Here is a 17,914-nt window from a genome sequence, read left to right as displayed (position 1 = left end):
CTGCTCTGTTGTTGAGACCTTGTGATGTGTTTTTTAGTTCAGCTAATGTACTTCTCAGTTCCAAGATTTTTGTTTGATATTTTTAAAATTATTTTAATCTCTTTGTTCAATTCCTCCGATAAGTTTCTGAATTGCTTTTCTGTGTTACCTTGGAGTTTGCTGAGTTTCCTGCAGCCTGCTGTTTTGAATTCCTGGTCTAGGAGCTCACAGATTGCCATCTTGTTTGGGTCAATCACTCACTGGCTCCTTGCTTTGTCCATTTGAAGAAGTCGTGGTTCCTGGTGTTAGCAGTTTCTTATGCATGTACACATATGTCTTCACATTGAAGGTTTAGTTATTTATTCCGGTCTTTGCTGCCTGGGTTAGTTTGGTCTCTTTAGCATATGTGTGTTTAGATGTTCTGTGCACTTTGCCTATTGATTCCTTTAGCTCTAGATCACTACCTCCTTTTCAGCACTAAATAGCACCCTAAGCCCAGGTTTGTCATGACTCTTGCAAAAGTTCAAAGCTCTGCCTTTTCACAGATAAAGGGCACCAAAGGGGATTCTGCAGCTGTGTGGGGAGGCTGGCTAGGGGTTCATGGCCAGAGGGCTTGTGGAGAGTGCCTCTTACAATGTGATGCTGCTGAACCACCTCTCTGACTCAGTGTCTTATTTGTCTGAGATGAATAGTAGCCCCAGAGTTTCACGCACTAGGCTGCTAGCCCCACCTCCACTGTCTATGTGACTCCAGAGGCTTTCAGGGGGTCCCTCACCCTACAGGTATTCATGATTCTTCCTGTGGGTTGAGGCAGGAAAGCTTTCCTGAGTAGGTAGTCAAGATGATGAAGCTGGCTGGCTGGCTTGATCTTACTTTTTCCAGAGTAGAAATGTCCAGGGAACTTTTCTGCATGATGACTTACGGTTTGGGGAAGGGATGTTACTACCTTCTGCTCAGTTTTTTTCACTTTTCTGTGGCCCCAGGGTTTGTCAAAGCCTCAGTTTTGAGTTCTGGGATATTGATGTTTATCATCTTGGCACTAGATTGTTGTTTTTGGTTTTCTATGGGGGGCAGTGAAGCCAGATTGCTTCTACTTTGCCATTTTGGTGACACCCGACATCTATGTATTTTACAGGGGCTGGGATTGGGCTGGTCTTACATGCACTCATGCAGTCATTCACGAAAAGAGGATGTTCACACTAGTTCTTTTTCGGGTAACAAAGAACAACTCAGGAAGATTTTAATTTAACTGAAGGTACAACTTCCAAGAATAAAGGTGTTTTGTTTCTCATATTTCAAGAAAAGCAGTGGCATCCATAAGGTTGCTTCATCTACATGAGGTGGTGCGTTTAAAAAAGGAGGACAGATACATTAATTGGACTTTGGGGAATGGTGATAGTTTTTTTCCTAATGCCCTGACACAAAGGGCATTGGCCAAATTTCTGCAGGGCCTCAAGAGTGAACTCGGCTCTCATAAGGGATTTGCTTCCAAGACTCAGGGTCTCAGGTGACAGGCTGCATGACCCTGAAAGACAACACAAGAAAACCAGATCAGCCAGTGTCTGTCATCTGAGAGATAATGAAACCTTCACTTTTTAACAAGGTGGTAAAACTTCCCTTTTACAAAGAATAGCATAACATTTTTGTATATGTCAATCAGCCTGTTTTGCACCAACTTGAAAGCAATGAACACAATCTCCATTCCAATGATGATATAAATGGAGAAGAACAGGAAGAAGTTAGGGTGTTCTAAAACAGTATCCCCAAACCCAATGGTGGTCAGCGTGACAAAGCAGAAATAGAAGGCATTCTCAAAGTCCAACTGTGTCTCCCAGAAGGGAAGGATGGCAGCTGCACAGGAAATGTAGGCAAAAACAATAAGGGCAATGATGGGGAGAGGGATGTCCAGCCTTTCCACCTGCTGTCCAACTTCATCCAGGTTGCTGATGATGGAGTATGAGAGTCTCCCCAACACCAGTTCAGGACACGAGTTACTCCTCTCCATGGCTTGTGGGGGAAGTTGCAGTGTGCTCTGTTTCTCTCGCGCATGAGATCTCTCAAACAGCTCCATGCTGCAGCTTGGGCGTGAAGGACACGTGCCAAGTTTGGGGCCTGGAACCTCTTCAGCACCAATGATGATCTGAGGGACAGCTTCATCTGCGGGCTTGGGTTCTCGTTTTTTCCTGAAGAGAGATTTGGGGCACCACTTGGAGAGGGGGCGGGTAAAGAAAGGGAATTTTCGGAACCGATGATAAGATGTGGATAAGATGGTTGCCAGGATGTCACCTGTGTCCGTGAGAACGAGGAACATCAGGGGGATACCAAAGAGAGCATAGAGCATGCACAAGTACTTGCCAAGCCTTGTCACGGGGTAGATGTAGCCATAGCCTGAAAAAGAAGATGGACTTAGTTTGCATCTGGCCCCTTCCCTTTTTCCCCCCAAAAGCTTGAAAGAGACCTTCTGCCATTTCCCCTCCTTGGCATGACATTTTACACAATGTTTTTGAAAATACTCATCTCAAAGCATTCAGCCACTGGTCTGGCATTAGGCCTGCTTTGCTGGGAGGGAAAGGAGTGAAACCCAGCTTCCCTTTAGGATGAGGAGCAACTGATATCCAGGTCTTTGACTTGAAATGTCCTTGGCAGGGGACCAGCACAGGTTTGGGGTGGACAGATTGCCTTTGATTCTGCTCTGGCCATTTCTGAGCACCCTCTGAAGGAAGGCCTCAGCTGACCTGGAAGGACAGGATGAATACAAGTGAGAGAGGATGGATGGCTTTGTTATCATATCCGACGCCACTTTTATTCTCTGTGAAGGTGCTGGCTTTTAAGAAGCCACCCTTGGCCGGGTGTGGTGGTTCATGCCTGTAATCCCAGCACTTTGGGAGGCCAAGGTGGGCAGATTACCTGAGGTCAGGAGTTGGAGACCAGTCTGGCCAATATGGTGAAACCCCGTCTCTACTAAAAATACAAAAATTAGGCGTGGTGGCGGGCGCCTGTAGTCCCATCTACTCAGGAGGTTGAGGCAGGAGAATCGCTTGAAGCCGGGAGGTGGAGGTTGCAATGAGCCGAGATTGTGCCATTGCACTCCAGCCTGGGGGATGAGAGCAAGACTCCATCTTAAAAAAAAAAAAGCCACTCCTGTCCTCCATAAGAGGACTGGGCTATTTGTTTCTATGTAAGAGGCATTTATTGTGTCCCCACGGTGTGCTCAGCAGTGTGCGTAGTATTAGGAAAAACAGAAAGATGGAAGATGAGTAAAATACAATTGCCCTCAGAGCTATTTGTTGCTTAGCAGATTAGACAAACATGCTCCTAATGAAGCAATGAGCCTCCCAGCATCTAGGTTCTGACTGACCTTGCTTTGAATCCCAGCTCTGCTATTTATGATAATATTACTTGACTGCGGCCGGGCGCGGTGGCTCAAGCCTGTAATCCCAGCACTTTGGGAGGCCGAGACGGGCAGATCACGAAGTCAAGAGATCGAGACCATCCTGGCTAACCCGGTGAAACCCCGTCTCTACTAAGAAATACAAAAAACTAGCTGGGCGAGGTGGCGGCGCCTGTAGTCCCAGCTACTCGGGAGGCTGAGGCAGAAGAATAGGCGTAAACCCGGGAGGCGGAGCTTGCAGTGAGCTGAGATCCGGCCACTGCACTCCAGCCTGGACGACAGAGCGAGACTCCGTCTCAAAAAAAAAAAAAAAAAAAAAAAAAAAAAAAATTGCTCACATTTTCAGGTTTCATCTGTAAGATGGGGATGACAATACCTACTTTGCATATTGACTAGCTGGGAGGATTACATGAGGCCCGTGCTATACACACAGTGCGCAACTGATAACTTGTGTCTTCACCCTCCAGACCTTAGCTGCCTAGTGAGCACTTTCTGTGGGCTGGGTGTCAGTCAGCCTTCATAGGGAGGTATTGTTATCACCATTCACAGGTGGGGAAACTGAAGCACAGAGAAACGAAGTAGCTTGCCCGTGAGCATACACGTGATACACAGTGGAGTTGGGGTCAAATCCACAGGACTCTCAGGTCCCCCAACCAGTGCTGTCACCCTCAGGAGCATCCAGGGGCAGGACCATTCAATCAGAGAACCTGGCAGCAAAACAAAGGAAGGGATGGGCTGAGGTCTCCATCCCCGTCAGGAGCCCCTCCCCTTGCACCGACAGAGGGGCAGAAGCAGACAGACCTCAAACCCCACAGCACAAGTGGCTAGATCTGCTGGAGCAGGCAAGCATCAGTGACTTCAACAAGCAGAGGACAAAGCTTTTATATTTAATGCCTGTGTTTAATTTTGATGTCATAAAGGATGATTAATACAGAAAAACCCAGCCCAATTATGTAAATTAATCTGAAGGCAACTCCTCAGCTGGCTAAGCCCCAGCTTCCTCCAGAAGTGCAGCTCCCTGTGGCACACTTTGACCTCGGGCTCTGCCCTCCAAGAGCAGGTGGGCATTCAGGTTGCCCACCCTCACCAGAGTCCCAAGTGTCCAGGAGGGAGCTGTGGCCCTGAAACAGTCTCATCAGTTTGCATCCATCCCAGAGCACTCCATGCCACTCTGGCTGGTTCCACTAGGTACCATTCGATGGCAGTGTCAGTTAACTCTGTATTTGCATTCATTCATTCATTATTTATTGAGTGCTTACTGCATGCACTGGGGGCATAGTGCTGAGCAAAATGGATATGGGATATGACCCGTCTGAGCCTCTGGTTTGGTAAGAGAGGCAGACATTAATTTTAAAAACCACACTAATGAGTATGGAGTTACAAATGGAGATCAATAACAGGAAGTGAAAAAGCAGACCATGAATGATTAGAACAAAGGCACCTATCCTGGGCCAGGCGCGATGGCTCATGCCTGTAATGCTAGCACTTTGGGGGCCAAGGCTCCTGATCATTTGAGGTCAGGAGTTCAAGACCAGCCTGGCCAACATGGTGAAACCCTGTGTCTACTAAAAATACAAAAATTGGCCAGGTGTGATGGTGCATACCTGTAATCCCAGCTACTTGGGAGGCTGAGGCACAAGAATCACTTGAACCCAGGAGGTGGAGGTTGCACTGAGCTGAGATCGTGCTACTGCACTCCAGCTGGGGCGACAGGGCAAGACTCTGTCTCAAAAGAAAACAAAAAACAACCGCAAGGCACCCATCCTGGATTTGGGCCCAGGAAAGATTTTTCCTGTGAGGGGATTTTTGAGCTGATGTTGGCAGGAGGCTAAGCACTACCCAGGTGAAGAGAGAGGAAGCAGCCTGTGCAAAGACCCTATGGCAGGTTCAACAAAAGGCTATCCATACAGCGACAGTGGGGCAACTTGTGTACTGCACATATACCAAGGGGGTGACTGGGAGCTGTAAACCTAGCCTCTGTGCACTTACCAAGCTTGGAGCTCAGGGCTCACGGCACTGGGCTGTGTCTGCCTAGTGAGGGATATGGTTTTCTAATTTTTCACCAAGATGTCACTCTGAGTATAGCTGTCACCCAGGTTTAAGGAACCAAGAGAAGGCCAGTGTGGCCAGTGTACAGGAAGGTAGGGGAGGGGAGCAAGGTGAGGCCGGGAGGTAGGCAGCATCTAAGGGCTTCCATGGCAGATGGGGGAGCGCCTTGATCAGTGTGGAAGGCTGAAAATGACAGCCCCAAATATAACCAAGTGTTAATTCCTGGAATCTGTCAGTGCTGCCGTATTTGGAAAGTGAGTCTTGGTAGACATGATTAAGGATCTCGAGATGAGGAAGTTATCCTGGATTGTGTGTGTGGCCCTAGGTATCATTATAAATGTCCTGATAAGGAAGAGCCTGAGCAAGATATTTTACACACAGAGAAGAGGAGGTAATATGACCTCGGAGGCAGAGACCAGAGTGATGTGGCCACAAGCCAGGGGATGCTGGCAGCCACCAGAAGCTGCCAAGGAGGCTTCCCCTAGAGCCTCAGAGGGTGCATGGCTCTGCCAATACCTTGATTTTTGAAATCAGTAAAACGGATTTCAAACTTCTGGCCTCCAGATCTTGACAGAATAAATTTCTATTGCTTCAAGCCACCAAGTTGGTGGAAATTTATTACAGCAGCCACAGGAAACAAAATCAGGTTTGCATCTTTTTTTTTTTTTAAGATGGGATCTTGCTGTTTTGCCCAGGCTGGAGTAAAGAGGCGTGGCTTACTGCAACCTCCACCTCCTGGGTTCAAGCAATTCTCCTGCCTCAACCTCCTGAGTAGCTGGGACTACAGGTACACCACCATGCCTGGCTAATTTTTGGATTTCTAGTAGAGGTTTCACCATGTTGGCCAGGCTGGTCTCGAACTCCTGTCCTCAAGTGATCTGCCCACCTCAGCCCTGCAAAGTGCTGGGCTTACAGGAGTGAGCCACCACTCCTGACTTGGTTTGCGTCTTGAAAAGATTATCCTGATTGCATCACAGACAATAAATTGGAGGGCTTCAGATGGACACAGGAAGATAAGTGGGGAGGCTATGTTTCCTGCCCAGGTGAGAGATGAAGGAGGCTTTGGCTAAGGCAGGAGCTGAGAGGAGAGACCTGTAGAGACTGGCTAGACAATTTTGGCAGAAATCTCAAGACAGGAGGATGGTTTGGATTGGAGTGTCTGAAAGGAGCTGGGATTTGAGCACAGAGCAGGCACTGTGAATCCACTGCTGTCCTTGGTGAAGGTGGGTTTACAGGATTATAAACAAAGCCTTTTTGGCTGCCTCTGGGTGAGATACTTTTGCAATCCAAAATATGCAATATGTCACATTCCTGAAAATGTTTCAAGGAAGCAGGTCTCAGAGAGCACACAACCCCTACAAATGGAATGTATTAACTATCCTAATTACTGAATGCGGAAATGCATAATGGAACTCATTATTTCTTAGAATGCATTCATATATTTTGATACAATCAGTTCACTGTACTTAGCCTGTAAGTACTTAATAGCCCATGCACTTTCCTTTCTAATCCAAGAGGGCGGACCCAGTTGGGAATGACTGGGGATTGACTGACCTCACACCTGTCAGGTATCCTGTTCTTAGCATTAAGGCCAGGTGCATTTCAGATGACCCAGAGATGCAGGGCAGGAAGCAGTATTACCAGAGGGACTTTCAAACACCATTATTGATTATGGACAGTGTGGAACATTCCCCAACATCCTCTTCCAGTTGTAATTTCTGGGCGGCATGATGTCCTAATTGACTCGTACAATGGGCAGTAGCATGGCCTTCTTGGAATTTAAACCAAGCTAATGTACTTCCATTAGATCAGTGACTCACAGCCTAGATTCCCACTAGAATCACCTGGAGGGCCCTGGAAAATACTGATGCCTGGGCCTGGTCCCTAGGGATTCTAACCATTTGGTCTAGGGCAGGGGCCGCACATGGGAGCTTGCAAAAGCTCTGCAGGTGACTCTGATGTGCAGCCAGGGCACGCTTCTCAAACATTAGCACACATCAGAATCACATGGAGAACTTTCTAAACTACAGATTGCTGGGCCCCACAGCCATGGTGTCTGGCTCAGTAGGTCTAGAATGGCTCCTGGAAATTACTTTGCATTTCTAACAAGTTTCCCAGTGATGTCGATGTTACTCAGGGACCACATTTTGACAACGATTGCAATAGATCAGTTCTCAACAGGGGGCAATTTTGCCCCCCAAGGGAAATTCGGCAATGCCTGGAGACTTGTGGCTGCCATAATAGGTGGGGACAGTGGGGAAAGTGCTATTGCATCTGGTGAGTGGAGGCCAGAGATGTTGCTCAACATCCTATATTGCACAGGAGCCTCCTCCACAGAGAATTATCCCGTGCAAGAGGCTGATAGTGCTGAGGTTGAGAAATCCTGCCTCAGATGTGTCTAAGGTTTTTTCGGGTTTGTTTGCTTGTTTGAGACAGACTCTGCCAGAGACAGACTCTGCCATCCAAGCCAACTCTTGCCTCCCAGACTGGAGTGCAGTGGCATGATCATGGCTCACTGTAGCCTCAACCTCCAGGGCTCAAGTGATGCTCCCACCTCAGCCTCCTGAGTAGCAGGGACTACAGGTGCACATCACCACTCTCAACTGATTTTTTAACTTTTTGTAGAGACAAGGTCTCATTGTATTTCCCAGACTGGTCTCCAACTCTCACCTCATCCTCCCAAAGTGCTGGGATTACAGGCATAAGCCAGGGCACCTGGACCAATCTAAATTCTTGAGGAGGCTGGGCACGGTGGATCACGCCTATAATCCCAGTGCTTTGGGAGGCCGAGGCAGGTGGATCACCTGAGGTCAGGAGTTTAAGACCAGCCTGGCCAACATGGTGAAACCCTGTTTCTACAAAAATGCAAAAATTAGCCAGGCATGGCCTGGTGCGGTGGCTCATGCCTGTAATCCCAGCACTTTGGAAGGCCAAGGTGGATGGATCACCTGATGTCAGGAGTTCAAGACCACCCTAATGGATATGATGAAACCCCACCTCTACTAAAAATACAAAAATTAGCCGTGCATGGCATAGTTAGCTATTCGGGAGACTGAGACAGGAAAATTGTTTGAACTGGGGAGGTAGAGATTGCAGTGAGCCGAGATCGCGCCATCACACTCCAGCCTGGGCAACAAGAGCAAAACTCCGTCTCAAAAAAAAAAAACAAAAAACAACAAAAAAAATTCCAAGTATGATGGCAGGTGCCTGTAATCCCAGCTACTTGGGAGACTGAGGCAGGAGAATTGCTTGAACCTGGGAGCCTGAGGTGGTAGTGAGCAGAGATGGCACCATTGCACTCCAGCCTGGGCGACAGAGCAAGACTCTGTCTCAAAAAAAACTTAAGAAAAACAAAAAGACAAAGTAAACTTAATAGCTTCTAGCCCCTTTGTACAGTGCCTCAGCATTTTGGGAGGCCGAGGTCGGCAGATCACCTGAGGTCAGGAGTTCGAGACCAGCCTGACCAACATGGTGAAACCCCATCTCTAGTAAAAATACTAAAATTAGCTGAGTGTGGTGGTGCACACCTATAATCCCAGCTACTTGGGGGCTGAGACACGAGAATCACTAGAATCAGGGAAGTGGAGGTTGCAGCGAGCCGAGATTATGCCACTGCACTCCAGCCTGGGTGACAGAGCAAAGCGCCACCTCAAAAACAAAACAAAACAAAAAAAAAGCAGGCGAAAAGGAGAAACCACATGGGGGCTGTCTATTTCTGAAGCTGGGTGCAGCAGACACCGGATGCCCACCCAGCAGCCATTCCCTCCTTTCTTCCCTGCAGACCCACTGCTCCCCCAGCTGATTTAGGAGCAGATCCGATTAGTCTTAGTCATCCTGGTGCTCCAATCCCCCTGCCTGGGACCAGCTTAGAGGTGGCTGGGAGGCCCAGTGGGAGACTCCCGGGAAGACATCGTCGCTGCTGATGAACCATGCAGAGAGACAGCAGCCCTTTCTGTATAAGACACAGTGATGCTCGGATGGGATGTGGACCTTGGTGGCCTCATGTGGCCCAGTGGGCAGAAAGATGGAGAAAACCTGATGCCCAGTGCCATGACTGCAAATGGGAACTGGGCATGAGCTGCGTATCAGCCTAGAGCTGTCCTCATACTGGACTTCTGACTTGGGAGGCAACATTGTCCTTGTGGTTTAAGCCAGCTGAGTTGGGTTTTCTGTTCATCACTGCTGAAGGCATCCTGGCTGCCACTTACATGCATAGCCATCAGCCAACCCTGAGAGGCAGGTCTAGAAGTGCTTACGGGTCCCAGTAAAAGCCTCAGAGGGGCGACATCCCTTGCTGGAGATTACACAGCTTCGACCCAGGCTGGCCACTGTGCTCCACCCTGACCTTCAGCATGAGGGGCCCCATCCATTCTCTGCAACCCCTGTGGGCCAGGCCCTCCTAGGGATGAGCACTTGTTCTCTTGAAGGAGGAGAGGGCCCACAGTCCCTTTTGCCAGCCAAGAGGGGCAGGGGCTGAGTGATGGGCCGTGCTCCTGGTGGGGACTCTGACCCAAGGGCTCTGGCCCTGTGGCTGAGGCAGCTCCATCACCTCCTATGACACCTGCCCAGGCAGGGGAGGCTCCTGCCAGGCTTGGTTTGGCCCCTGCAACCTGGCCCCACTGCTGCCCCACCAGAAGGGAAGCTGGGGCTGGGCCAGCCAGCTCAGAGTGAGCCCTTAATCACCAGAGGGACCTTAGTTAACTGCTGACCCAGCGGCATCACACCCCCACCCCAGCCCAGGAGGCCTAGCTCTGCTGCAGCATCCCCCACCACTCTCTTGACCATTCTCTGCCCTCCAGCCACAATGGTCATGTCCTCAAAGGGGCCACTAAACCAACATTTTGCCCATAAGGGTGGGGAAGCATCTCCCTCCCAGTTTCTATGTGCCAGGTGCATAGAAAGTTATGCATACAGAGAGGCAGCAGGGTGCTGGGTCTAGACCCAAGTGGCTGGGTTCAAACACACACGAACTGTGTGACTTTTTGAAATTGATGGACCTGCTAGAGTATAGAAACAATAACAGCACCCACCTCATGGTGAGGATTAGATGAGCTAATCAGCATACACGTCTTATAACAGGGCCTGGGCCAGGTGTGGTGGCTCAAGCCTGTAATCCCAGCACTCTGGGAGGCCGAGGCGGGTGGATCACGAGGTCAGGAGATCGAGACCATCCTGGCTAACATGGTGAAACCCCGTCTCTACTAAAATACAAAAAACTAGCCAGGCGTGGTGGCGGGTGCCTGTAGTCTCAGCTACTCGGAGGCTGAGGCGGGAGAATGGCGTGAACCCGGGAGGCAGAGCTTGCAGTGAGCCGAGATCGCGCCACTGCACTCCAGCCTGGGCGACACAGCGAGACTCTGCCTCAAAAAAAAAAAAAAAAAAAAAAAAAACAGGGCCTAGTGCATCTTCAGTGCGAAAGTGTGGGCCAGCGCAGCTGCTATTTGTAGGTGTGCAATATAGATTTGAGGAAGGGAGGAAGGGAGGGAAGAGAGGGAGAAGAGGGCCATCTCCATACCCCAATTCCAGTGTCCTGTGCCACCCAGAAGCCCACCCTTCACAGGGCCACCGTGAGGGGGACTGTGGCTTTGCACTTACCCACGGTGCTGAACACTGTGCAGCAGAAAAAGAGCGAGCTCAGGAAGGACCAGTTTGTGGTCCTGTTAAACCACTGAGGCTTCACCTTCTGCAGATGCCCCTGGAGATCCTGTTTCCTATCTTCCACCACTGGAGAAAGACACGACCAAGAGTTTGAGGGAAAGGTTCTGCTGGTAAAGACAAGCCCCGCCCCGGTGAAAGGGGGATAGTCTTCCCCAAGGACCAGCAGCCCCCTCGCCTTGTGGTCAGTGTCAACACCAAAGCTTGGTGATTGAAGTCCTTTAAAATATTTCTGCAGCCTGGGTCCTGCCTTTGGTCCCCACGGAGATAAGGAAGCCACTTAGCCCTGTGAGAAAAGCACCTAACAGAGAGGCCCATGGGGGGGTCCTGCCAGAGCTTAGCCCCGGCATTGCTGTGTAGTCTTTGCCTTTTAATTTTCTGAACCTCCATTTCTTTCATCGTTTTTTTTGTTTTTTGTTTTTTTTTTTTGAGACAAGAGTCTTGCTCTATTGCCAGGCTGGAGTGCAGTGGTGTGATCTTGGCTCGCTGCAACCACTGCCTCCCTGGTTCAAGCAATTCTCCTGCCTCAGCCTCCCAAGTAGCTGGGACTACATGGGCGCACCACCACACCCCTGCCCAGCTAATTTTCGTATTTTTAGTTGGGACGGAATTTCACCATGTTGGCCAGAATGGTCTCAATCTCTTGACCTCGTGATCCACCTGCCTCAGCCTCCCAAAGGGCTGGAATTACAGGCGTGAGCCACTGGGCCCTGCCTCTTTCATCTTTCAAAGGAAGATAACTTCTGCTCTGCCTCTCACACAGGGTTCTCAAGTACTAAAAAGCAAAAGGCTTTTAGGAAAAGCAAGCTGTTTCACAGATGCAAATCATCCCCACTCCTGGAGGTTATCACACTTGATGGAGTTTGCCGGGCATGATGGCTCACGCCTGTAATTCCAACACTTTGGCGGGCTAAGGTGGGCGGATCATTTGAGGTCAGGAGTTCAAGTGCAGCCTTTCAACATGGTGAGACCCTGTCTTGACTAAAAATGCAAAAATTAGCCAGGCTTGGTGGCACACACCTGTGGTCCCAGCTACTCGGGAGGCTGAGGCAGGAGAATCGCTTGAACCTGGGGAGTGGAGGTTGCAGTGAGCCAAGATAGTGCCACTGCACTCCAGCCTGGGTGACAGAGCAAGTCTGTGTCTAGAAAATAAAATAAAACTGGATGGAGTTTGATCATCATACCATCATACTGTGATCTTTGGGCACCAGCTAGCTGTGAGTGTCTCCTCCAGGGCTGGGAAAACTTGACTTCCTAAACATGGGTTCCAGGGCTAACAGCAGGGTTGGGAATCCTGGTTTCCCAGAGAGGTTCCTGAACGACTCAATTGGCCTGGGCAGCCAGTGGGCTTTGGGACCCCAGAGGCCACCCGCTAGACTCTGGTTCAGCCTGAAAAGAATGGCACTGAGCCTGGCATGCAGCAGGAAGTCACTACTCCTTTTAACTGGCACCAGCCTGGGAGTCTATGCACCTCAATTCCAGACCCAGCTCTGACCTTGACAAGTTCTGTAACTGTGGACAAGAGGCTGCTTTCTGAGCCTCAGTTTCCCTATCAGAGAGACAGCCTGAGATGGTGGTGAAAGGTTCAGGCTCTGGAATCCAAATACATGGGGTTAAGTCCCTGGGTCCATTTTTCTAGTTTGTGAACTTGGACAAATTGTTTAACTTCCCAAGGCCTTAATTTCCTAATCTGTAAAAGAGGGACAACTTCTATCTAACATAAAGGTTTCTTGTGAGGATTAGGTGAGAGAACGTGTGAAGTGTTTGCCACAGGGTCTACATGCAACTAACCCTTATGGAACATTTTAATCTCCAGTGAAAATCGGAACCAAATGGAGTGGGACCAGCTCTGCGTTCCCATACCCTGCTGTGCATTGGAATCACCCGATAAACTTTATTTTTACTTATTTATTTTTGAGACATGACTGGCTCTGTCATCCAGGCTGGAGTGCAATGGCACAATCACAGCTCACTGTAGCCTCAAACTCACAGGCTCAAGCGATCCTCCTGCCTCAGCCTCCCAAGTAGCTGGCACTACAAGTGCATGCCACTTCATCTAGCTAAATTTTTAAACTTTTTGTAGAGACAGGGTCTCACCTTGTTGCGCAGGCCTGATTCTCCCACCTTGGCCTCCCAAAATGCCAGGATTATGGGTGTGAGCCACTGTGCTTGTCCTGGAAACTTGAAGACTCCCAGCCCAGCCCTGGAGATCCTGATTACGTGGGTTTGGAGAAGAGCCTGGGAATGTGTACTCTAGGCAGTCTCCCTGGGGGATTCTGATGTGTTGCTGGCTTGGAGAGCCTTGAACTTGCTGGTAGTCTAGACCCTGCGATGGTACGGTGTCCCTTTGACAGCAATTTCCCAGGTTCACTGAGCAGGCTGGCTCCCGTCTGGCAAGGATGCAGGGAGTGGGACCCTCCACAGACGGGGTACTCTGCCTCCCTGGACCAGCCTCTTGTCCCTGGGAGCCGCACCTGTTCCCAGAGCAAGGTTGGGATGTTGAAGGAGCCCCCACACCAGAGTGGGAGGGGAGGAGCTCCCTGCACCCTGTTCTTCTGCTGACTTTTAGAGTCTGGTCTCATTGGTCTTCCATTTATCTACTCTCCCCTGTTTTATCTTGCTCTGTTGAATACAATAAAAGCTTCCTTTGTGGAACACAGAGTAGAAACAAGTGACTAATACAAAGAAAATGCAATAAGGACACTATAAAGTGCCTTCTGTCTTCCAAGAGCCGGAATGTTCCTTGTCTCTTCTGCTTCTCACAGGGTCCCTGTGACCGCCAGGCCTGAGATTGGGGGGGTCCCCTTCTCTCCCGCAGACTGAGACCCAAAGAGAACAAAGCTTTGCCTCCACAGATTGCAGAGCAAGCTGGGAGAACAGCTGGGACAAGAGCCAGGACCCCCGCCCCTCCCCCAGGTCTTCTCACAGCACCTCCCCGCTCACCTGAGCCAGACAGCAGGAAAGGACTTTAAAACAGGAAGTGAGGGTGTGGGGGGCTGGTGCTCCTGCTGGGATTCAAACCCAATTTGGGTTGTTCCCTAACTTCTCATCCCTGCAAACTGAATCCTGGGTCAGGCAGACATAGTCCTGAGAAGCAACTTAGCCCCCCAACCCCCGGCCCAGATTTGCTCACCCACGCACCACACCCCACCCAATTCCCAGTAATCCACCCTCCCCTGAGGCTGCTGGTCTGGATGGGGCTGGGAGCTGAGACACAGGAAGGGGAGCTGGTCTTTCCCGAGCACCTCCTGGGTGCTCAGGGCCTTTCCTGCATTCTTCACAGCAACCCCAAAAGGTGGTTAGTCTCCCCACTTTTCAAAGAAGAAAACAGTTTCAGAAAGCAGTTACTCGCCTAAAGTGCGTAGGCATGAGAAGGATCCAGGCAGGCAGCTCCCAGACCCAGCCTCCTAGAAGGCAGCCCTCTGCTCTCGGGGGACTGCTGCCACCACGGAGAAAAGGCCCACCCTGTCCCGGTGAGGCACCTACCTGTTTCACTGCAGTTCAAGATGCTGCAGAGCTCCTCCAAGAACTTCTCAAATTCTCCATCATCTGCTGCCACCAGGACCTGGCCATCCTCAATGGCAGAGAAGAGCACAGCACCCACCAGGGCGTAGGTCACCAGAAAGCAGAGGAAGCAGAGGCCAGGAAAGAGCTTTCCCAGGGCCTCTGGGCAGCATCTCCTGGCCTGGGGGTGCCCGGAGGCCTCCATCCTCCCTGGAGCATGCAGGGCAAGAGGAGCTGGTAGAAGAGGCAGGAGCATCTAAGCCCCGCCAGGAAGATGGGGTAGGAGTGCCCAGAGAACAGCCAGGCTCCAGCGCTAAGTGGATGGTGCGTGTGCTTCCCCAAGGACTCAGGAAGCAGCCGGCAACTCATCATGTTCAGTTCATCCGAACTACTCAGATGGCGCCCTCCCTAGCACCCCAGATTGCTATTGATCTGCTGCGCTGGCCCTGGAGCTGCCTGGAAGGGGCTTTGGGAGGATAGTGTGGTTGTTTTGTGCTACGTTTAATCTTTTCTATCCCTGAACTGCAATTTTGAATTGCAGATCCCAAACCTGATCTTTGGCATTTAGTCAAGTGATTCTTTCCTGAGAACTGCCTGTGACACCACTTGGCTTAGGGTACCTGGTCTCCTGGACAGGTGATAATAGTAGTAACTAATAACAGTAATAGTAATGAGAGTAACTAAAGCAGCCAGAGCTCAGTAGTTTCCAAAGGACCTTTATCCTGTGTGGATCTAATTACTGGTCCCAATTCTTCACTCCCCTGCTGCATACCCCCTCTTGCCATGGCCTCACGGTGGGCAGAGTGTACTTCCTTGAACTTGGCTTTAGAGTAGGTCACCTCAGTTGCTCCAGCCAGCTGGGCATTAGCAGATGTGATGCAAGCAGGGGCGAGGCCTGTGCTTGTGCATTTGGACTTCCTCAGCTATACCTTTGTCTGCCATGAGAAAAGGTGCCCCAGCTTTCCATTTTCAGTTCAGAGTAGGCCAGTGTGCAACTTTTTTTGGTCGTCCTGAATCCAGGTTCATCCAACACCAGCTACCTCCACCCTGCACCCTAAGTTTGACCCCAACGAGACTGAAGTCTGAGGTGCACCGGGAATGATGTTGGTGCCATGTCTGTGCTGGCCCCTAAGATCAACCCCCTGTGTCTGTCTCCAAAACACATTGGTAATGACATTGTTAGGGCAACCAGTGACTTGAAGGATCTGAAGATTACAGTGAAACTGACCATTCAGAACAGACAGGCACAGGTTGAGGTAGTACCTTCTGCCTCCGCCCTGATCATCAAAGCCCTCAAGGAACCTCCACGAGACAGAAAGAAACAGAAAAACATTAAGCACAATGAAAATATCATTTCATGAGAATGTCAACATTGCCTGACAGATGCAGCTCCGATATTTAGTTAGGGAACTCTCTGGAACAATTAAAGAGATCCTGGGGACGGCACCGTCTGTGGGCTGCAATGTTGATGGTCACCACCCTCATGACATCAACAATGATACAGCGGAATGCCCAGCTTGTTAAGCACAAAGGAAAATACTTCAATAAAGGATCATTTGACAACCAGTGGGGGTAAAAAGTGCCCAGATGGCAGCTGTGGAGATGCAGGCAGGTTTAGATCCCTCTTCCAGAAAGGACTCGCAGTGCAGCTTTGAAGAGCATGGTTCATGACAGCCCCTTTCGTTCTCTAAGGGTTTGCTACTGGTTTCAAGCCCTCTTCTTGGAGAAGCCTTGTGCCGCCTACTGACTAAACAAGGTGGGGACCCAAGGGCCTATTCATTTCTGCCCAATACAGGACTCCTCCAACCTGCAGTCTTTGTTCCGGAGTGGCCCGTTGGTCTACAGAGACCTTGTTAGTCTGCGTTATGATCCAGAGACTTTCCCTGTTCCATCTACTTCCTTCGTTTTCATTTTACCAGTCTTCCCAATAAAGCTTTTGCAATCATGACTCTATCTTGGTGTCTGCTTCCCAGAGGATCCAACAGTAGTTGGCACCAGAAGTGGTCTGAGAAAGCCTGCTCAAAAAGCTAAGATGGGGGCCGGGCACAGTGGCTCGCACCTGTAATCCCAGCACTTTGGAAGGCCGAGGGGAGCGATTGCTTGAGGCCAGGAGTTCAAGACCAGCCTGGCCAACATGGCGAAACCCCATCTCTACTAAAAATGCAAAAATCAGGTGTGGTGGTGCACACCTGTAATTCCAGTTATGTTGGGAGGCTGAGGCACAAGAATTGCTTGAACCTGGGAGGCAGAGGTTGAAATGAGCTGAGATCACACCACTGCACTCCAGCATGAACAACAGAGTGCGACTGTCTCAAAAAAAAAAAAAAAAAAAAAAAAAGCTAAGATGGGGTTTGAGGACTGGGTCCCTCAATACTGAAGTGGTAAGGAGATGATATATAGGCAGCCTTTGGTGCAAGGTGGCTGCCCAACTATTAAACTTGTCACCAGCAGTGAGCTGGGGTGGCATGTTGACTAGTGCAATGATTCGCATTCAAAACATATTGAAGGAATGATAAACACAAGATCAATAAGTTTGGATGGCCATTATGAAGTTGCATTGACCCCCTGCAGGCAAGCTTAGAAGAAGGAAGTTCATAGAACAAACAGCCCCTGTTACTGCCACCAGTCTCAAGACTGCAACTGACACTCATCATCTCCTTCCTTCACTATTCATTCTAACTTTTCCTTGCCCTCTGCTACCTCTTCTACTGGTCTCAATGGCTTACCTGATGGAATGATCCTAATCCTCATCCCTGGGGGGGTCTGAGCCCTTGGTAACCACATCCTTTTCAGGTTGGGGCTGCTTGTGCTTGTCCACTTACAGACAGTTGGGTAAGAAGTACCAAGAGGTACCCAAGTGAGTCACCTGAGCTCCACCTATATTATTCTCTGCCCTCCTTGTGTGAAAGCAGCCCTGCCTCCTGCTGACCAGGTCAATTGCCCCCGTATTAGTCCGTCCTCATGTTGCTGCAAGGATACTACCCAAGACTGGGTAATTTATAAAGGAAGGAGGTTTAATTGACTCACAGTTCAGCATGGCAGGGGAGGCCTCAGGAAACTCACAATCATGGCGGAAGGGGAAGCAAACACATCCTTCTTCACAGGGTGGCAGGAAGGAGAATGAGTGAGTGCCCAGCGAAGGGGGAAGCCCGCATAAAACCATCAGATCTTGTAAGAACAAACTATCGTGAGAACAGGATGGGGGAAACCACCCCATGATTCAATTGTCTCCATCTGGTCCCTCCCATGACACATGGGGGTTGTGGGACTTACAATTCAAGAGGAGGTTTGGGTGGGACACAGTCAAAACATACCGGCCCCTGACAAGATGGCCAC

At 49.9% G+C, this 17,914-nt stretch overlaps 1 protein-coding gene across 1 annotated transcript; it reads right to left on the bottom strand.

Moving 5' to 3' along the window:
* Positions 1-1,567: 1,567 nt before the first annotated feature.
* On the bottom strand, positions 1,568-14,783 carry KCNK18 (potassium two pore domain channel subfamily K member 18). The gene is made up of 3 exons (XM_017871237.1): positions 14,561-14,783; positions 11,015-11,143; positions 1,568-2,367 (listed from the first exon to the last, which is right to left on the bottom strand). Exons 1-3 carry the CDS (start codon positions 14,781-14,783, stop codon positions 1,568-1,570), a joined length of 1,152 nt encoding a protein of 383 aa, XP_017726726.1.
* Between the last annotated feature and the right edge of the window lie 3,131 nt (positions 14,784-17,914).

The sequence above is a fragment of the Rhinopithecus bieti genome, unplaced genomic scaffold, assembly GCF_001698545.2.
Source record: "Rhinopithecus bieti isolate Rb0 unplaced genomic scaffold, ASM169854v2 scaffold_5982, whole genome shotgun sequence".
NCBI classification, from domain to species: Eukaryota; Metazoa; Chordata; class Mammalia; order Primates; family Cercopithecidae; genus Rhinopithecus; species Rhinopithecus bieti.
This window is presented reverse-complemented; position numbering and strand designations above follow the sequence as displayed.